Consider the following 22,960-nt stretch of genomic DNA (forward strand, 5'->3'; position numbering starts at 1 on the left):
TGCTTGCTAAACAAGAATTATGTTTATTTAGCTAGTGAATCACCTAGAGGAGTAAATTTTCACTTTCATGATAGCAATCTGTCAGGCTTGCAAACACCCAGAAATAGGAATTAAAGATTACTTTAAATGTAGTTATAAAGGTCATAAAAAGTCTGATTTAGACTGAGGTACATTTACTCAAAACTGAGATTCATTGAGTGGTAGCAAACAAACAGTTCCTCAGACAAATGCACTTTTTTCAGAATACATGTTACAGAAAAAAAAAATAAAGAAATGTGCATTAACTGGTGGTGTCCACCAAGCTGCATATTAATATTCTCTTACACCAAACAGTTTGAAACAAGGGAAATGTCATTCTAATATAATTTTATGTTACGTTTCATTTGGCTAAACTGCAGCTTAAAGTTGCTTTGCCATATTAAAAGATTACTACAATAATTTTCACATGAACATTTAGACTTGAGTTTTACTCCAGGACTAAATATGGCATGATTTGCTTTTAATCTGTTGAATAGCTAAAAACTGACAATTAAAAAAAAACTACAACAAAGAAAAAATTAAGTTGAAGCAATGTGAATCTCACATCATTGAACCACTTCTAATGGTTAAATGTTAGTATTTAACAAATTCAAAGAGTTAATGAATCCTTGCATTCGTTCGGTCTCCTGTGCCTTAGCTAGGATGCATAAATACAAAAGACAGCAGATACTGGTAAAAGCTTCAGGACAGAAAGTGCTTGACGAAGGTACAGTTCTCAAGTGTGTTTGGTGAGAGAGTATAAGGGCAGATGCACTGATGAGAACCATTACAAGAAGAGTCAATTTTGTGTTAAAGTGTTCAAAGATGTCACCTTAAGCAGAAAAAAGCTTTAATAACGTCTTCTTAGACATATTAGGCATTTCCAGAGTCTACATCATTAGTGTTGTAATTCTAGCAGGACATCTCCATATAGTTATTGTTTGTTTCTATTTCTCTCCTGAAAAAAAACAAAAAACAAAAACACAAAGGAAAATTATGTTAATACACACAATTCAATATTATCTGTTTTCTTCTCACTAGAGCAGTTGCATTGCTTGCCATTTCTCTAAATTAGGCAACAAGCTTTAAAGAAAAAGCTTCACTTTTTCAGGAACATGAAATACTTAGTTCAAGCTAACTTCTTAAAGAGAAACACAAAAGTGTATGTCAAACTAAGAGGCAAATACATTCCAAAAAACAGGTAACGGAAAAGGTTTTATAATGTTACTTTTAAGTCACTTCTGATAAAATATACTGCACAAAGTAAACTGAGTAAGGAGACCAAGGGACCTACAAACAAGCAAGAGGTACCCTGAATCCTCTGCTTAACTTGACAAAATATGCTCTGTATTAACATTTAAATATTCTAGTCTCCATCCATTATTATCCCTGGGAAAAAAAAAAATAAAAAAAATCACATTCCCAGGTACCTCATTCAGTGCCCCCTACAATAAAATGTTTCAATGTGCTTAAGATCCAAAGGAAAAAGTTGGCCCAGTACCACCTCATCCATACAAACACACTGCTGAAATGGTGAGAAAAGCCGTTAAAAAAAAAAAAAAAAAAAGCCATCCATATCCTTCTTAGAAATTACTTTTAATAGCAAAAATACAAAACCAGTGAGGTAGGAATGGCTGGAAAAAAACCCTACCTGAATGCAAGCCTGAGTTGCATTCAAGACCATATTCACTACAAAGCCCTCACAGCATTGCAAGATGTTGCATTTGGTGTAAAGGAATGAAGAATGTAATGTCACCTGTGTAACGCAAACACAATGATAAACAACTATGTACCATTAAGGTCTAAAATACTAATTGCATTGTACTTCTATCAGGGACTAACAAGTTCTGTATTCTGTACTACAAGTCTAAGAGAGCAAATAACATTTTCAGCACTTTATCATCATCCTCCATTTTCTCTACTTTGTTAAACATACACTTAGGCATTATGACTACCTCTAGGAAAAAAATAAAAGCAGATCAATAAACTATATCTCATTGCCTTCGTTACATACCCTCTAGACTGTAACAAGACACTGTAGGCTGACTCTTAAGAACTAGGAATTTATCTCCTAATACCATTTCCTTTCTCAATATAGACTGAGCACATCATATAATCTTTTTTGAAAAACCTTCATAGAAGAAAGGTAGGTTCCCTCCCCCACTTAAAATAGAACAAAAAAACTCCCTCATTTCCAGTATTTTTATTGTTACTGCATTACACAGCATGTTATAAACTGAACATAAACATAGCAGGGAAACCAAAATAAACCAGGAGGCATTTGAACAATCATTTCAAAACCACTCTATTTGATAGCATGCTGAAACTTCATTATGCTAGGAACTATTTAGAAAAGGTGCAAATTAGCATATAAATCTAAATAAATTCTGCCAAAAAGACACTATAATGAAAGAAGAAGATACATAACATTTATGTTGGTTATTAGAGCACTGCTGATGATCTAGTCCTAAAACCAACCTCCAAGTCGCTTCAAGATGAACACCAGAAAAGTAAAGCTCACACAGTGTTCTTGGTCACAATAAGCAGCTCATGGTCCAGGCAGCTGTATGTCTAAGACTGAACATTCTCTAGGGCAGAACTTCAGTATATTTAAAGCCAGAGCGATACTTGCACAATTCTGCTAGCAGTCATTTTTTTCCTAGTTCAAAGAGACATGGCTTATATTTTCATAGTAAAAGACTTTTTAAAATGTGAGATTGTTAGTATCAGTCATTAACGCAAACTGGTATGTTCACAGTGCACATCTAGGCTGAAAACAGATGATCGCTGGCCTCATGCCTCAGTATGCATGTAAGGCATGCAAAAATAGCCTGCTCACACACATCTCAGATTTTTCCTCTACTATTAGCAGACTTCAACTGAAAGAACTGCACTAAGTGCTGTAAAACACTACTGTGTATTAAGTAGGAGCCTATGAAACTGTGACGTTAAATATCAATATTTTAACAATTTTAAATACCACCTATATACAAATAAAATAATCTGTTCCTGCCTGATTGCAAGTATTATGTACGTAACCACTGATTCAAGCTGTCTAGAAAGTCTCTCTGCATTGCAAACTGCTGCACAGTAAACTGACAGACCTTGTGCTTTGGCCCCTGAACTCAAAATGCATTTAAGTTCATAAAAATCCAAAGCAGAAAGGGAAGGATATCCTGATTATATGCTTCCAATGGATGAAATCAAGGAGGTGTTAGAAATTTTAAGTCCATTTTGAATTCTACAGAGGAAGAAGGCTTCAAAACACCACAAGCACAAGGTAGAGAAATTAAGTACTATCTGAATTAGAACAATGTGGGAATCTATTGGCTGGTTAAAGGTACCTGCCAGGTGCAGACCACGCAGTGAGCCGATTTCACACATGCAAATAAATTTCTACACAAACTGACAGAACCAAGTGAAGGTGAACCTAAAAATGCTTGGGCCTTGGAAACATGCATCAATCTAGTGCAAACAAAACCATGGAATTAAATGGTCTGAACTGGGAGGCTGACTTGCTTCCAAATTTCAGTTCTCTGAACTGACAGCATTAATCAAATGATCCCATGCTGAAAAGCAGCTGCAATGCAACTTATCCTTAGATTAAACGAAATCTCTGTGCTAACAAAATTTCAAAATTCAAAGCAACAAAAATGTTCCCTGATCTGATTTGAAAGAAACTACCAAGATGCACACAACACTGGCTTCTGGAAGTTTTTGTCAAAAGGAAGGAAAATGAAAGAAGCCCTCATCTTAAGTAGCAAAAATGTGAATGGTAACCTAACAACCACCTTGGCTGTACTACTTCTTTTTCCAAGATCTTACAAACTGAAGCTCCAAGTGAGGGAAGGTAGACCTGAAGGAAGGACCTTTGCTTCTCTTAGACCAGTTGCAAGTGCAAGAATTTCAAGGTGTCCATTTTGAAAGCTATCCAGGATTGCAAGCTGGCACAGGGAAATTGCAGAGCTCCCACACAGACTCACCTCCAGCACAATCAGCTATACTTGCAAAAAAAACCCCAGAATTTTGCCAGACTTTTGCATCGTACTAAAATGTTTAAAACGTTCATGCCTGAAGCTGTCTGTTTTGCCCCTCTCCCAAGAGGCAGCGTTCTCACAGCAGCTTCAGAAGGCAACATGTAGCACATCTTTGTTGCCTCACTGCAAACTGTGACTTAAAGATTTAACTTAAAAGCCTTGCTCATCTGCAGTGTAAGCTACCATGTCAGATTCATTCTGTGAAGTGAGGCGCAGGCACATATCTCTGCCAACTCTGCCGCGTGGGCAGGAACACCTGGCAGGGGCAGAACAGACAGCTGTAGAGGTGGCGAGAAGAAGCCACAGCAAAGTTCATGAAATCTCATTTACTAATGGCATCAGCCATAATCTGCAGTTTATTGCACTCCAGTGTACCATTACAGCTCTGACAGCATAAACACTGACCTTAGTACTTGAAAGCCACAATGAAAAACTGATTACTGAAAAAACTGAAAAACGCTGGAACTAGTCCATTTGTAACACGGACCTCACAGGCTGTTAACATGAACTACATTACTGAAACTTGAAAACAGTGTAAAATAAAGGTCTCTTAACTTCTCGTTCTTGAATTCCAAACCAGAGAGGGTAAATCTGAAGACAGAGATTACCTCAAAACCAGATAAAGACATTTAAATACATTTTTCTGAGAAGCACTTCTGGGAAAACAAGAGGGAAGGATCTCTAAAAGCCTTACACGGACCTAGCAATTTTTTTCCTGTGGAGATGCCATCCCTTCCTAAACACTCATTTTCCTCTGTTCCTTACCCCAACATGAAAACTACAAGGCACACATTAAAAATCAAAGTCACCACAGGAAGTCAAACGAGGTTTTACCACTCCAGAGCAGTTCCTTCTCCTGGTAAGCCTTACGAATTAATACTCAGAATCTGAGACCTTGCTGTTGCAGATCATTTGAACTCCAAACAGTAAATAAAGCTTTCAAGCATATAAATATTAAGAAATTCTGAAAAGGTACAAGATCTAGAGTTTATTTATTCTTCCTACTACTTTTGATAGCATTTTACTTATTGCAGTCTCTGAAGCATACTTAGCAATAGCAAAAATGAGAACAAATTACAGTAAAAAGGTAAGTAAGTTTAAATTTGAGCAGACACCTGCATTGTTAGTGGAACATGGACAGACCATATTTTTTTATTGCCTTTATCATTAGCTCAATAAAATTTTAATCCACATCTGAAGTTCCACAGCACAGTAAATAACAGGGCACAAACATTCAGGAGGCAGGAGTGGGGAAAGAAACGAAACTACTTTAAAGATGTTGACACAACAAGGAAAGGCTCTGCAGAAACCAAGTTTGAACTCCATGAGCCAGAAAAGCCCTTCCAGTCTTGTTTTCCCAGGTGGATACTTTCAATGCTGGATTGGTGAATTCTAACTACAAGTAAGTAGCAAGTGCTTCCTTTCAGTGCTGTACTTCATTACACATTTTTCCTCAGACACCCATGGGCAACAAGATGATCTTATTTAATTGCTCTGCTAAGGAACCCATAGTACTTCTTGGAAGAGAAATGCCATCCACTGCAGGGCCTACGAAATGCATTAGGGAAGAATTTCTCAGAAAACTTTTCTTTAAGCCTCACTACTCATGCTATTTGCACACATGTAACTGAAATTCCAGTCTATCATGAGGAAACATGAACTTATTTTATCTTGGTTTCTCATTATATACTATATGAAAGTGCAACAAATGTGCAAGTTTATATTTGCTTTTTCACAACTGACTAAAAACCCTAGACACAGAAGCAAAACAATAACTACCTGTCAATACGAAGTACACTAGCAAACCTCTGAAAATGTGTTCAGAAAGAACTGGGCTCAAACAGCTTAACATTCCTGTAATATAGCATTTTAATTAGATGAATCTAAAGGTTAAAAGTCAATCAATTTTGATACAAAACAATCCTAGTTCAACTGAATCTACAGAAACAGCTTTACTAGATATGCAAGATCTGTATGGTTTTAGGAGCCATTTTTTCCAGCAAAGCACCACCAACAATCTTTACTCCAGTTTTTGCTAACTAGCCCATCTGTGACACGAATCAATGAAGCAAAGCTGAAGTACTGCATGGAGAATTACATAGGTAGCAACTTCCTTGCAATATGCAGGGATACTTCTTCCCTGCAAACTGCAGGAAAAGCACCCGTGTTCTAATCAGTTTGTTCTTAACAGAGCAGTGCAGTCTGGGGAGATGCAGCAGGAAGCAGAAGGCTCCCACATGAATTTTAACAGCTATTCATGCATACTCAAGGTTCTGCTTTTGCTCTGGAAGATTTAGAATTCCTCCTTTGCTTTTAAAACCACAACTAAAAGACAGAGCATTTAGAAAAGGTAGAGCTGTCACAGATCCAGATCAATTCATGTTTTAAGTTATGTCTTAGGCAGCTACCTTCACATTTAAGAACACTGAAGAATTAAGATTCCAAAAATGACTGCTCTCTTGAGCATTTAGGTAAACCATCTGGTTGATATTCCTAGCTTTTCCAATAGGGGTCCCTATTTTACAGGAGAAATGCGTCTTTTAAGTCCCAGAGTCAGAGAATTTAAACCCACTCCGTAAAAGACTCTGTAGGTTTGATCTTGTAGACAGCGATTTCAAACTGAAAAATGCAACAAGATCCATACAATTGCCACTATAAGCTAAGACGGCCTGTGAGTTTAATTACATTCCATCTTTCATTCAACAGACCAATAATGTGCTTCCAGGGCTGCACCATCTTTTCCCTTATGAGATAAAGGCAGGCCACACTGCTCAAACCCTTACATAGTCACTCTATATGATACTGTATTTTAACATCCAGACCTTTCCATACTATCCCCATGCTGTAATTAATTGTAAAACCTACCTCTGAACAGAAACAACTGACTCTACCAAACACACAGAAAACAGGCACATTTGAAATCCATGTGTCTATCACAAGAGAACTGGCAGGTCATTTTTAAGTGTTTCCAAAAGATGCAAAAGCAAATGAAGACATGGTAAATAAGCCCACCATTCTGGGATGAAAATTCTGGATCAGTATGTCTAAAATTATTCTTGCTGCAATTAATCCTTTTCTCCTGAAAGCAGAGGTACATGCTCAACTCACAATTATCAAGGGAGCAAAAATGTGTATTGTTTCTACTTTCAGACCATATTGTTTTTTCTTAAAATAGACAAGAGGTCTGCAATATGACTGTCATTTATGAAGACGAAACTGTATATAAACATCCAAGTTCAAGGAAATTGCAAAATAATGGCCCTTGAAACATCAAAAGCATATAGGAAATGCACACATTAGAAGATAATACATAATCTATTTACTGTTTTGAACTTCTTTTAGATGTAAATACACAAATTTTAAAAAGTTCTCTGGTACAACTATAATTTAGCTCTATTTTTAATGTTGGTCAACTACCTGTTTTCCTTGACTTGTACAAGGACTGTGAATGTATCTATATTTGACTTTGATATTATAATCTAGTAGTTGATGGCTGGAAGGGGGGGGTGGGCTAGGGGGAGGAAGAAGTGTCAACAATTCACTCTTAATGGATGTTTTCTCCCTTCCTTCCTTCCAAGATATTTTTAAAAAATATCAAATCAAGCATAGTCAGCAACATCCTGGAGTGGAAAGGAGTTACACTGCTTAACACTGCAGCCTCATCATGACCCAATTATCAGAGAAACAGAAGTTACACTAGTGTGAGAAGGGGGGGGGATATGAAATTACTCAGTATTTTCTGAGTAATTTTGGTACTTCTCAGAGTCAGAAAGTTTTAGCTGTAACAGCACTTCTATTACAAGATCTGTAGTACAACAGGAAAAAGTTACCATTTTAAATGCTTATTTACCTGCCTATTTACAGGCTACCTGAAAAGTAATAATTCCAAATGCAAATTAAATGAACACAAACATACACCAAATTCCTCTACCTTCTCCTACAAATAAAAATTATTTATTTTTCTGAACTATCTCACTAAGAAAACAAATCTGAAGCATTCTACAGTTACGTGGAACCATGATCTTTTTTCCACTATATGCTACAAAAGTAGAATTCTGCACTAGAAAGCAACAAAAAAACCGTCCTAGGACAACAGGTAATTGCAGGTTAACAAGCCACCACCTGAGGGTGAGGAAGTTGTCAACTCCCAACTACTGCATTTTTTAAATGAGAGCCACATTTCATTTTGATCCATGTATTTACTGAAGATCAGGTGCATAACTACTAATACAGCATTTTTTTAGTTTTCAGTACCTTTTACTTTCCTAATGTAATTGCATGCTCTTAAATTGCATATTTTAAGACGTCCGTTCTGTTTTTTTAGATCTTACTGCTACTGCTCTCTGTTGAAAGACAATCACATTTTTAAATAATCTGCAGACAATATGCACATTTGCACCACAAAGAGCTGTTCAAACTAGGGTAGGGACTAAAGGCATTTCAGATTATTTCAATATACTACTGATTCATGGAGAAATATTGCTGATTTCTCTGCTCCTTTGGTTAAAGATCACAGTACTTGTATGTTTAAAATAGGACCCTGAAACCTGAGCCATAAGATGGTTGAATAACCAATGAATGATTATTCCACAAATTTGTTTCCAACCCCAACTGTAGACACCCTACATGCACTAGGGTTACATCAAACAGTAAGTGTAAATACTAGAACTTCAGTGTTTACTAAAGAGACTATTCATAGTCATTTGCAAGTAACCTTTATCAAATGGCAAAGTTACTGAAGTTTCATGTTAATCACAAACTATTCATGGCACTTTGGTAAGTATACTGACGTATTTTAATAAAACATACTGGTCATACTGGAAATTAATTATTGATTCCCTCCCCCCCACCCCAAGTTGTTAAAATTAAACTTTACAAGCAATTATTTTAAAATAAGTTAGCTGGAATGATGAACAGTTATAAATTAAATTAATAAATCATATGCTGTTTACTATGTTTAGGACACTGGCTGTATGACAGTTTGTTACCACCCATGGAACAACACAACATTAACTGAGCTTTAAGGAACATGTAAATGACTACTGCTGCTTGATGCATTTTACGGTTTTTTAACATCAATAAGCATATTTTTTGAGACCAAAACACTGGAAAAAGTGATTGCCACAGCTGCCATAGAAAATGGGCATGAACTTAACTTAGTTCTACGGGCAGTAGAAAGTGCACAAATTTAAATACAGCTCCATAAAAGCCTAGCTGGCATGAGGTAATTAAGGATTACTCAATTAACCATAACCCAGAGCTTACAATACTAATCGTTGCATTTCCAAACTACTCTTGAATCATAGAAGAGTTAACAATTGTATGTTTACAATTTAAAGACAGGTTGTTTGTACACAGTGTAATAAAAGAAACCTAGAGGTTTAAAATGAACACTCAATCATAAGAGAATGATGAACTTTCAGTAGCTGTCATTAGTTTAATTTGGACTTCCTACATTGTAAGTACATATTAATTTGCTTAAGGCATATCTCAAATCCATCTAAAAAGAGAAAGCCTCAGAACTAGATATGCAGCTCTAAATATTTTTTTTATAATTTCCAACAAAACCAGTTTGTATGATGTTGGAGAATTATCAATGCCTACTGTGCAATTATCTTGACAAGTATGTTTTCTCTCAATAGTACCGGGAAAGGTAACTGTTAACAGACAAATGCAGAGTTCAGTACTAGAGTCATACAGATGCTGTATGTTTCCCTGAAGATATTAAGGGAAACAGCAATGTTATTTTATTATACAAATACGCTTAATCACAGTCATCTAGTTAGAGACCTACTAAACACTGCATTTAGTACTTTGAATTTTACATTTAGCATACATAGAAATACTACCAACAATCTATGTTCCTCCCCCCCCCGACACACTGCATATCATAGCTTCTTACTACCACCAAGGGAACAAAACCACAAATAAAACATTCTCTTCCTGAGTTGCTAGGACATGTCTGAATTATGACTCCTTAAGATAAGTTTTCTTCACAAAAATAGATACTTTGAAGCAAATCAGTTATTTGTGGAGTGTCTTAAAACATAAAAAATTAAGGAAATACTGAAACAGAAAGGCTACAGAGAAACACAGTAACCTTAGTCCTTCTGAAACATGAGCAAATACCACAAGGAAGTTGTACTAAAGCCTGAAAGAGTCAAAGTTTTCCCCTTGCACTGAATATTAGTTAAGAATGTGGTCCATCCTCCCATCATGCAAGATAGCATGGAATTAACAGTAATGATTTAGGCCATACTCAGTTTTCTTTTTAGGAAAAACCAAAAGGCGTTACGTATCCAACTGGGTTATCATTTTGCCTCCAAACAATAAAAAACTTCCTACGTGACAATTTATTGCAGAGTTGTGCAATAAAACTACAAAATCGATTCTGGGTATTCACAACTGGTCTATAGGAGATGCAATGTGTGTTGGAAGGACCAGGAAGATATAAGAGGTGGAACCACTGCAGCACTACTAGAAACCTAAAAAATACGGAAGCTGTGAAGCAGATAAAATTCGTATGCAGCGAGAATTGTGGCAGCTTCAAGAAGTGAACCAGTTCAGGACTTCACATCCCACAAAGCACCTATTTAGTATAAACCCTAGACTTTTGAGGGTTTTTTTATTCAGAAGGTGGTGTGACAGGATAAACAGAGAGCACTACCACCAAACTGCAGTGATGCAAACTCCCACTTCTGAATACTTGCACATCATCTAACTGGTGCAATAGTTCCTGAAATGTTCCTCATCATGAGACAAATCGTGTATTTACAGTTACCAGCAAGCTTGGAAAGAAAATAAATATAACAAAAGTAAATATTGTGGCCAATGGCGAACACAAGTGTTATTAGTAGGGAGAGTACACACAAGACAAAGTAGACAAGTACTACAAAACAGCTTAAATTAAATTCTTTTCTCCCTCTTCTGGTTTTCTGAAATACCTCCAAAACTAAAGGTTTCTCTACAGATCTATCGTAGGCATACTTTTCTTCACAGAAATTAATTACACATTACTTCTTTCAGGAAATGTACTACCAGAAAGGTCCAAAAAATTATTCCAACACTGTACAAGTCATCCTTGTAGCACTTTTGTGTTTCACAGTTGTGAAATGGTATCAAGGAGAAAGCCTAATTTTCACAGTAATCATGCTATTAACATTTCATTAAAGCAAAATTTGACTTGTAATGATATGTTAAATAAAGTAAGCTTCTTCTGTAATTTCTGGTCTTTTCTGTGACATCCAGAAACTGTAAAAATCTAAACTAGAAGACTTCAGTTATGGGTAATACACTCAATTCAATTTTTGTTTACTTTGAAGGGTAAAACATGTCAGAAGTCCCTGATGCAGGCCTACGTTTGTGTTATGGTTAAACACACACCTGCATTAACACCACAAGTTACAAGAACTTAAATCTTTTCATTAAGAGCTAAATATCAAGTACAGACAGCTTGGTTAAAAAACACCACTTTCTGATTCAACTCTCACACACAGAAATTCCAGCTGTATGAAAAACAAGGTTTGCAAACCAGAAAAAACAGGAGACATGTTATAATGACATTGATTTCTTACCCTACGCATGGCTTCCTCCTCCTCTTGACGCTTCTCATAATGTGCAAAGTCATCAAAGATTGAGGTGGTATGCTTGAAAGTAGCAATTATTTTAAGCACTTGCTTGGCTTTTTCTAGGGGTACCTCTTGAGTGTCTCTCGAATTGGTAACCGGTTTGTTGTCATTGTTTTCCAAGCGAATATGCCGCAGTTGGTTATTGGGAACGTCTTTGACAAAGATCCATTTGACATCAAACTTCCCCTTCCATTTATCCTGAGACCAGACACCAGCATATGCATTGTAGTCCACAACAGACTTCATCTCAGCCACTCCACAGAAGTGTCCACTGCCATTCACACTGAAGAGTAAATACAGTGGGCCTTTTCCATTCAGGGACCGGTAAGCAGCATCCAAGCGCTTATTACCATGTTCAGTACTACACCAGATAGAGTACTTAATGGAGCGATGAATATCGTCCTCTGAATAACTTTTGATTATAAACACACGTCCATTCTTCAGATTCCAATCGAAGTCTTTGGGATTGTAGTTGTTTATGGCCTTTAGTTTCTCCAGCACTGGGTGCACTTCCACACCAGAAGGTGAGGAGCTGACGGATACAACACCTAAACCAAAGTTCTCACTACCAGCTCCGTTGTTCTGGCTGAAGCCCACACCCCTATTACGAGGAGCTACCCAGCGGTTTTGCAGCTGTTGCTGCTGCAACTGGTGAGGCTGGGCCTGCTGCTGAGGTCCTTGTTGCTGTTGTGGTTGCTGTGGCTGAGGCTGCTGTTGAGGCAGTTGGCTTTGCACCAGTGGTGGTGGTTGAATTAATGGCTGAGGCTGCTGGATTATAGTCTGAGGAGGCAGTACTGGTTGGGCTGGGGGTGCTTTTACCACTGACCCTTTGTCATCCCAAGTTCCAATATTCATGTTATGTTTTATAGGTGGTGGTGGTACAGCAGGGCCCCCAATGCCCACATTACCTTTAGGCTTGAGTTTCGGCTGAGGTTTAGCAGGCTTCCTTGCAATGGCAGCCCATGAGGTTGGTTTAGGTGCTGAACTGCTAACTGGGGGCACGCTGTTTGCTGCAATGCTTGTCATACCTGTACTGCTCAGAGCTGAACCTACAGTTTTTGTTACAGCAGCCGTCATATCTCCACCAATTTTCAGTCCAGTCATGCCTTGTTCAATGCTGCTAATACCAGGCACCTTGCTCAGAGTATCACTGCCAAATCCAGCCTGTCCATCTGCTATGGCTCTCCCAAGAGAACTAGGTGGATAGCCATAGCTGCTGCTGTAAGCAGAGCTTTGTGTTGATTGTCCCTGAGATCCACTTGTCCCCCATGTAGAGAAGTCTGCATTCCCAGGAAAAAAATTAAATCCGTGCTGCCCAAGAAATGGAGGGGTATTTCCTAATGCCCCAGGTTGACTAAATACACCATCAGGTATGTAATGGTGTTCGCCATTACTCATCTGTCCATAAGTTGTCAAGTATGGCATTGGAGGGTCACCTGCAGTTGACCATGCTGCTTCGCCTAAAGAGTATGGAAATCCAATGGATGGAGCATAATAACTAGGCATATATGGGTCTGACATTGGTGGATAGCTGTTACTCTGCAAGAGAATAAAACAGAAATCAGCAATATAGACAATTATACTCAGCGAAAAACAAAACAAATTGTAATACAGTCCAAAACATTTTTAAGGATTATATGAAAGCATTTGTAACTTCCACCATTCCTCCCAACATAAAAGATGAACAAGGTTAGAAATGGCCATTTTTTTTCCTCAAGAGACCTTTTCAAAGCACTGAAGAGCTCCATTTTTTGTAATATATTATCTTTATTTTCAGTTACTGAGCGAGGCTTAAAATGCCTCTATGTCAACAGTATCAAGAAAATAACACGCTACTTTAAAAAACAAGTCATAACAACTTTAGTTTCATAAAATCCGAAAAATAGCTGCAACCATGATTTAAAGTTTTGGTATTCTTAGTTTTTTCTCAAATTTCTCACTTCTAATTGGAGACACCTGCCAGAACATTATAGTGAAAAGGATGGGATGCCTGTCTGTTTCCGAAGGAACAACCACCAAACCGTAACATTGCCACACTATTGAGAATGGGCATTAAGTACAATCTGTGGTCTAGCAGAACAAAGTTTGCTACCTAAATTCAAATCCCACTCCTAAAACTCTTGGGAAATCACAGCATTTACTTCTTGAGAAGATAAAGCTCCAAGAGATTTGAAGGACTACCCCCCTATGACTTCTGATGTTGTTTTGGGGAAAAAACCTACACATTATCATCCACTAGCTGATGCCTCCTTCATGTTGTATTATTTGAAAAAAAAAATGGGAGGGTAAGGAAAATTCTCAAAACCTTTTAATAATTTGCACGTTCTCCCTCTCTGAAGACCACTACAGCTAACAAACTTAACATAATGAATATTAACTTTTGACTACAGAGACAATTCTAAGCTCTGGAAATAAGTCATTAACTTCCTGGCAGAAGAGTTATACCAAGCTGTAGTAATACTAAGTTTCAATCTATTATGCCATCAACTGCAAGCTACTTCTACCAACTTCAAAGGAAATCATGCCCAAGCAGTTAATATTTTCTCAGAGCCACTGCTGTTTTGAACTGCATCCAGTAGATTATGATTTCACTGTGAGGTTTTGGTTTGGGGTTTATGTTTTGGTTATTGGGTTTGGTTTTTTCCCCAAGCTCCCTGTAACTGCATCTTTCTGAAGTCAGAGCAGAAACCATCAGACCATGCCTTTTAATTTCATCTTTTCCAGAATTAAGACAACTCTTCCTGTTTAAGATATCGTATAATAAGACGGGATACAATACAAAATTGTATTTCAATAGATATTCAGGCAAGTAAGTAATGCTAAGAAACTTCATCCAAAAATTAATTGTCTGGAAGTCAACTGAACTCCAAGATTAACTTAAAGATAGTAAACAAGGTTCACTTACCTGATTTGTCTGACTACTTAGATATGGCTCAAAATCATCATCATTTACTGCATCCTTTTGATGAATCGAACCGTTTTGTACTGAAACTAAAAATAAATCTGTATTAGGTATACTCTCTGGAAGATCTATGTTGCACTTTTAATCTAGATAACACTTCTAAATCGCCTGTACATTGAAATATTTCTACTTGTGCTTTGTTGAAACTGAACATATTGTTAAGCACCACTTTGGTAAATTTAAAGAAAATAGCTCATCCTGTTGATGATCCTGATCAGATCTCAGGAGAGGTCTGGAAAGATGATGTTGTGGCTTAACCCCAGCTGGCAACTAAGCACCGCATAGGCACTCACTCACTCCCCCACCCTCCCCTGGTGGGATAGAAAGAAGAATTGAGAAAAAGGTAAAACTTGTGGGTTGAGATAAGAACAATTTAATAACTGAAATAAAATGAAAGATAATAATAACAACTGTAATGAAAGGGAGAGAGGGGGAGAGAGGAAGAAAATCCAAAAGGAAAAAAAACCAAACAAGTGATGCACAATACAAATGCTCACCATCCGCTGACCAATGCCCAACCAGTCCCCAAGCAATGATCACAAGGCCTCAGCCAACTCCCCCCAGTTTATATACTCAGCATGACGTACTATGGTATGTAGTACCCTTTTGGCTAGTTCAGGTCAGCTGTCCTGGCTGTGTCCCCTCCCAATTTCCTGTAACCCTCCAGCCTTCTCCCTGGCAGGGCCTAAGAAACTGAGAAGTCCTTGACTTAGTATAAACATCACTTGGCAACAACTAAAAACATTACCAGTTAACAACATTATTCTTGTACTAGATCCAAAATACAGCATTGTAGCAGCTACTGAAAAGAAAATTAACACTATCCCAGCCAAAACAGGGGCAGATGGCAACCAGAGCAGACTACTCCTGACTATTCTTTCCTGTGCTCCACAGACAGAGGAAAAACTACAGGCACACCTTATTTGCACAGGCAGTAAATCCAGCGTTTCCAGAAGTACCAGACAAAGCGCAAATGTGCAGACCAACCAGATCAGACACATTCAATAGGTTCAGGGAAAGCTGCAACACACAGCTTTCTCCTGCCAGGAGGAAAGGCAATTGCCCACCAAGACAACCATGAAGGGCACTATTCAGCTATTTATTTCTGTATTTCCCACATAATATTATACTGTACTGCATTAGTGGCAGCATCTCAAGCTCTGAGGGGACAAAGCAAGACAGACACAAAAGCTGAAGTCCCCAATGGTGATCACAATCCTCTCCCAACATATATGCCACTATACACTGGATATCTCTTCCTATCTGCTCTTCTTCGCCTCCTATTACCTTTAATTTCATCTAGGCATTAATTACATCTACCTGATATTTTCCTGCTGCTCAAATTACTTGAAGTGTCTCTCTACTCTCCCCCAGGCTACTACTCATAGTCAAATTGCACAAATTTCTACAAAGTTCCACTGTTTCCTATGGTGCAAAGCAGAACAGGGACTTAAACCAGCAATTTGGAATGATAAAGCCTGAAGATTAAGCCCTCTTCTCAAAAATAAATTACTGCTTTTCCAAATAAAATCTTTTTATTATCTATCAGATTGGGGGGGGGGGGGGGGGGGGGGCGGGCTGCAGGGTAGTTTTATAGCGATCAGGAAGGTGCACTGAGACACCACGCAGCAGAAGTTACAGCAACAAAACAGCAGATTTTCTGACAGCTTGAGATGCTGACTTAGGAGCTGACTCCATGGTTTCCCTCTTTCAGCAAAAGCTTCTGAAAAGTATATACAACCATGTACCTAAACTTCCAACTTTCCTGGAGTTAGTGTTTAAGAGTGGGGGTTTTTTTCTGTTTCATTGGCGGGGGTTGGGAGGGTGTTGTTGCCTAAAGTTCACATTGCAACCAAGTGGTGTCTGGAGCAAGTCACTTAATACAAAAAGAGTTTTTTTCATTTTTTTTATTTCCCCCACATTTGACTTTAACACCTCTAAAACAAACTGCCTTCAAGGAATGAAAGTAGCTGAAAAAATGACAAAGAAATAGATGTAATTGCAAGGGAATAACCAAAATTCTTGAAAAATGTATTAACTTCAGACAGCAGTAAATGAGCTAAAAATTCGTAATTTAACACAGAAGATTTTTTTTTCCACAACAAATATCTACGAAGAAAGAAAGCAACTTTTGTTTTGAATACCTTGAAGCTTTAAAAGTCAGTACACTTGATACTTCAGTTATTACAAACTGGCACAGTGTGTATAGCCAAATATGAGCAGCAATGGTGAGCACAATGGGTTTTAAAACTTGATAGGACAATATTCCTAATTAAATACCAAATTTAAATTGACATTAGGTGTTAGGGGGTTTTCTTCCCATAATTAAAGAGTTTCCATTAAGGTCATTATTCATCCTGAATTTATACACAGTGGTAACATATGAGCTGGAATACTATTTTTATCTTTATGTTTGGCCCAGTCACACAGGGGATGAGCCTCAAAATCTTTTGTCCATGCCATGTTTGTTGCTTAGACTTAACTAAATAGTATAGAGAACATAATTCTCAAATACAGTTCTGTTATACCGAAAAACCTAGATGGCAGCATACAAATTTCTTAAAAGCACGCAACCACAAATAAAGGAATAAACAGGTGCATGTCAAGACTAGAATCCTATCAAAATTAATCTCCTCATACTGACAGCTAATCTTCATAAAATGTGCATCTGCTGTGTTTATTGTTTCAGAGGTATCTAAAGGTCACTTAAGACAGAATTATTTTTGGTCTGCCATTACAACTAACACGGAATATTCTTGTAAATGTATTTTCTTTCTTATTCATTCTGTATTGAGATCTTATGTTAACACAAAGTAGTTCTATACCAATATCCCTCCTAGAAATATATACCTTTCCCAGGGAAATAGCATGACTTGAAGTGTGTTTCTTTGGCTTTTCATTCTAACTTTACATAATGTGTTAATAATGAGGAATGTAGCCCACACACACATTTAACAAGAGCAAACAGATTAAGATGCATGCCTCATTCCCAAAAATCTCACATTAGGTGTTCCAACTGAACAGGGCAGTGATGAAGAATACTAATTGAAACTAATCTACAGTTACTAAAAATATCTCTTAACAATCCAACCCTGAAAATACTGTATACTTCCGCAAACACTGTGCAAACATATCACGTAATGAGATATTGGGAAGAAAGCAGCTCAGCAAATAAAGGAACTTAAAGCTTATATTCTTTTAACTGCTACCATCCTTTGAATAACCACTTGCAAAATGCACAAATGATGGCCAAAGGCGTAAGAGTAATTTTTTCATTACAAGAAGCCATTAAACCTTGATTACTGTGAAGAATAAGTACTAAAAGAAACATTGACTATTTCATCCTTGTTTAAGCTTAACACTTACATTTAAAACTTCTATAAAACCAAAATTTATATACATAGATATCTAAACAGAATTCAGACAGCACTTTCCTATGACATGTGATACACTGGCACACCAAAGGGGGGAAAAACCAGGAGTTTCAGGAATGCGTTTCTCCCCCCGGCCCCTCCAAGAGATCAGTTCTGATGTCTTACGTCAACTGTAAAGCAGTTGACAACTAGAATAAGAAAACTTTCAAGATAGGATAATTTACTCATTTAAGCCTCTGAAATACCAACATTAATATCCAACACAATAGAACTGTTCTGCACGCTAGAACTTCAATCCCAGAAATTCTGGTCAAGGGAAACAGCACAGTACACCAACTTACAATCAACTAGAATAAAGCATGCAAAAAATTTACTAGAGCATACAAATCACCTACCTCCCAATATAATTTGCAGGTCTAATATTTTTTTGTTTTGATATGGAAAAATACTCTATTGACATGCATACAGCCCTTATTCTGTTCACTCACATTTTCTCATATGCTCTACCAGACATGTGGTCAGTAACCTTTTCACCATCTTCTTTAATGTTACTACTCTTATTCACCGAACCAACTTCAGATTAGTCTTAACAGTATCACATCTTCCCTTGAAGCTTCTTTAAGCTGGGACCTATCATGACACCTGAAAAAGATTACTGTCTGCTAACATGTGGTCAGCAAGGATTGCTGATACTAACTTAATTTATCCTCTTGCAAAAATCTGTGACCCAAAGCCATCTACTCATGCTGCACTATGCTTAAAGCTCTTAAAGCTCCCAGGACTTCAATCTAATGCTAAATCGTAACTTAGTTTCATTAAATCAAATAATTTAACAGAACGGAGGAGACTAATGGTTTGTTTCACTGTAGTTTTCATTTAGGTCATATTCTTACCAAAAGAATACATAGTAAATATCTATTATTTAAAAGAATGCAGTCCATAAAAATCCAAGCTCAGAAATGCAAAAATCTCTGCCTTACATAGCAAACTAAGAAACGTGTTTTAATTCAAACATTCTGCAGTATCCACAAATTATAGCACACAAAAATATGCTAACATAAATACATTAAAGTAAGGCTGACTTGTGCACTTTCACTATTAAACAAGCTGCAACATAACACCTAAACAGAACTGCTTAATACTTCCTCTCCAATTCATATATATATAGTTCAGAAACTACTTGTACGATTCTCTAATAGATGCATCTCAATAATGTCAGTAAAACTGAGATACGGTAATTCAAAGGATATGAAGCCATAAACTACTCGCTAAAATGAATATGACTTTTCTCATTCACGGGCAACATGGAAGGTATAAACACAAACTATTTTAAAGACACAAAGAAACAGCTTAAAGCTCCAGTTTGCAAGAGAGAACAAGTATTCAAGAACGACCAAACTGGGAAGGTAAAAACAAGCTCATTTTTCACTGAACGCAGAGAAATTAAAAGTGGCCAAATCCAGCAAAATTCGCAAACTATTTGCTACCTCATAAGTGATGCATGTGATAAGCAGCAGATAATCTGCACAGAGGCTAGAATATGTACGTTGTGGATAACATTGAATGACAGTTCACAGAGAACAATTAGATTAGTTCAGATAATGAACAACAGGGGGCAAAGAATACATGAGCTCAAAAAAGAAAATTTCTTATCTGCATGAAGAAATAATAACCATATTAACACACGAAGGTACCTGTGTGCATGCTATTCTAACAGCTCAGCTTGCTGAGCACCTAAGAATTAAATAGGCACAAATGTACTAATTAGGCAAAACAATTCCCAAATAGAGTATCAGTCTTTATATCAAAGATAACAAATTCCAGACAAGAAACAAATCGTAAGACAACCTGAGATGCTGTTTATGAGACTTGCCAAGAATTTTATACAGAATAATATTAAGCAGTTAGCTCCTTGTTTCTGTGGGAGAGAAGAAACCCCGCTGAGTATGGTATTTAAAAACTAAAATGTTGACAGAATCATGAAAAAAGTAGAAAAGCAGAAGACCTACAAACACTGAGAGAATATTCTATACTGACACTAAAATGAAAAGCCTACAAAATTTCTGAGAATAAGGAAGGTGATGTGTTCTGCTCACAGATATGAGTAACTAAATAGTCATGTGGCTGCTGTCTCGCAAGCTGGGGAAGCTGTTCAAAAGATTCTTCCTGATGATTCTAGCACACTGATTCTATTCACTGCACAGAAAGGCCCAAGGTGTACTGTTAAAAGAGATTATACAAGCATATCATAAAGTCAGCTAGAAAGAAATAGCTATGTTATTGTCTGACTTCTGACATTAAACTTTATTTGCAAAATAAAACATTTTAAATTTATGTACCACTGTGCCACAGTAAAATGGTGGGAAATAACATTTTGGCACACAATTCCCTGTCATCTTGCTCTGAAATAAAACACATCCTATAGCTACATTCTCTTCCCACAATTGTCTGAAGACAGATTAACCTCCATAAACAGCAGCATTAGAGACTTATACAGAAATACAAGGAATCAACTTACCTTTATTTCCCTGTCCTTTAGGTCTCTGTATATAGGAAAGGTGGGGGGAGGGGCAGGGGGAAGCAAAACAAGTTCAGTTAGAATCCTCTAAAGTTTACTTCAGGGTAATTCCATTTATTTGCCAATTCTGTTCTTTTAAAACTAAATACCCATTTAAAATATTATTTAAAACATTAGACTATATAAAATAATACCACATAAAACATTACAAAACCCCAAAAAAATAATTTTAGAATTGAAAAACTTCACCAAAACCCATTAAAATAATGTAGTCTTTTACAGCATGTGAAGTTTAAATGGTATCAAAAACCTGATCCCGCTGCCCCCAAAATACAAACAATAAACAAAGCATAGAGTAAAAGAACAAAGAAAGTTAGTAGCTTAAGATTACTGCCAGTAAACTTCATTATCATATGTCATCTTTTAAGTTGACTGATGGGTACTTATCAAAGAATAATCTACAATGCTTTTTTGATATACAAAGGAATACACAGCAATACTGTAAGCTCAACTAAGAGTTGCATGTCCCTCATCCATGCAATTACATTGAGAAAATGATACGCTCTATATGAAGCTTTCACACAAGGAAATAATACCTTAAGGAGGATTTTTTTTTTTTTTTAGGATTAGTCATTACAAAACACTGTTAATCTGTCATGTACTAAGAATCACTGTAACAGTACAAGTTACAGTATCCTTAATTTCTCTATAGCAAAATGTAATAGCTTAGAAAAATAAATGCTAGCCCATGAAAATCTAAGTCATCTTCTCACACATGTACAGCTAAGCATGAGTGGGTCTTCAGGCTCTCTAACAATTTTAGTCCTAAAAACCTCAGTATTCAGAGGTTTGCAAGTTCAGGAGGCAATCACCTCCATCTTGCTTTTATGTGCATCTGTCTCAGAGTTATCACAAGACTGTTTAACACAGCTCCATCTAAAGCTGCGCTGGTTAGTCAACTCTCTCTCCCAAAACTGGAGAAAAATCTCTGTAATCTTAAACACCCCAACCACCTCATCTTTTGGGATTAATCTAATCCAGACACAAAGGCATGCAGAAACCAACAAGAGACATAGAACTAAAAAAGTTGGGAAGAAGCCACCTTCGTGGAAAACAGAGCAATGAAAAGCTAAGAGATCACCGAGCTATAAATAAGCACATAAAAGGAAACTGGAGAGCATGCACAGGGACAAAAGAAACAAAACATTAAAGCCGCAGAGAGAAAATAAAAGGGGGCAGAAGACTGCACGGCCAACTTTTGGGGAGTGGCAGAGGCCCAGAGAGGAAGCAGAGACCAGGACAGAATCGCTTCCAGCCAGCCAGCACGGCCAGCAGAAGCCTAGCAAAGACACAAAATGACAAACTCTAAGGTCCATGAAGAACCAACTAAAACAGCGCAGCACCGCGCAGGGAGAGCGGCGGGAAGAAGCGGGAGGCCACGGGGAAGGAGCAGAGGCCCGAAGGAAGAAGAGGTGGGTGAGGAGCGAGAAAGGCACGAAGGGAGGCGGCAGCAAGGAGCCAGAAGGAATGAGGGGTGCGCAGGGGAGAGGGGAAGGAGCCGGGCACGGCGGGGAGCTCGGCACCGAGGTGCTCCCTGAGCGGAGCGCGGAAACGGGCGCCCGGCGGGGCTTGGCGGGGGGGCCGGCCCGCCGGTGGGGACGCGGAAGGGGGCAGGCCGGGAGAGGGCCGAGCCGGCGAGGCGGCGGGCCCGGCGGCGCGGAGCTGAGCGCCGGCGGGCCCAGCGGGCGGGGAGGCGGAGCGGCTCTGGCGCGGATCACCGATTATAAATAGGGGCTGCCAAGCTGGGAAAGGGCCCGCCATCCCGGGCGCCGCCGGCTCCGATTGATCGCCGCTGCCCATGGCGGCAGGGAGGGAGGGAGGGAGGAAGGAGGCCGCTAACCGCGCCGCTCCGGCGGCGAGGGAAGGTGCAGGTAGCCGCCCGGCCGCCGCCCCCCCCCCCCCCCCCCGGGGCTAACGACGGGCCAGAGAAGAGGAAAGGGTAGGGAGAGGGCGGCCGCCCCTCCCGCCCACGGCCGTACCTGGTCGACGCTGGTGGCTGACATTATTCACGGGGAGCCGCGATCCCCTCGCTCCGCTACGCCTGGGCCTCGAGTGATTCCGCACGCCGGGGCCGCTCGCTCGCCCGCCCGCCCGCCGCGCCGCTCGCCTCCGCCGCCTCCTCCCCGCCGCCTGATTGTCGCCGCCGCCTGGGCTCGCTGCCGCCGCCGCCGATCGGGTTCCCGCTGGAAGGAGCCGGCCGGCCGGACGCAGCGCCGCTTCCCCCCCTGCTCTGGGCTCTGCTTCCCCACAATGGCGGACGGGCTCCGGCTCCTACTTCCGCTCCGCGGCGCCCTGACCTTCCGCTCCCCCTCCGCCGGCGTCGCCACTGACCTTTCCCTTCCCGTCCCCGCCTCCATGTCACG

At 38.9% G+C, this 22,960-nt stretch overlaps 1 protein-coding gene across 1 annotated transcript; it reads right to left on the reverse strand.

Annotated features, from left to right (window-relative positions):
* YTHDF3 (YTH N6-methyladenosine RNA binding protein F3) lies at positions 1-22,960 on the reverse strand. Its single transcript, XM_056331230.1, has 5 exons — positions 22,577-22,960; positions 20,538-20,562; positions 14,589-14,674; positions 11,630-13,222; positions 1-976 (listed from the first exon to the last, which is right to left on the reverse strand). Exons 1-5 carry the CDS (start codon positions 22,598-22,600, stop codon positions 953-955), a joined length of 1,752 nt encoding a protein of 583 aa, XP_056187205.1. The 5' UTR covers positions 22,601-22,960; the 3' UTR covers positions 1-952.

Source organism: Falco biarmicus, chromosome 3, assembly GCF_023638135.1.
Source record: "Falco biarmicus isolate bFalBia1 chromosome 3, bFalBia1.pri, whole genome shotgun sequence".
Classification (NCBI taxonomy): domain Eukaryota; kingdom Metazoa; phylum Chordata; class Aves; order Falconiformes; family Falconidae; genus Falco; species Falco biarmicus.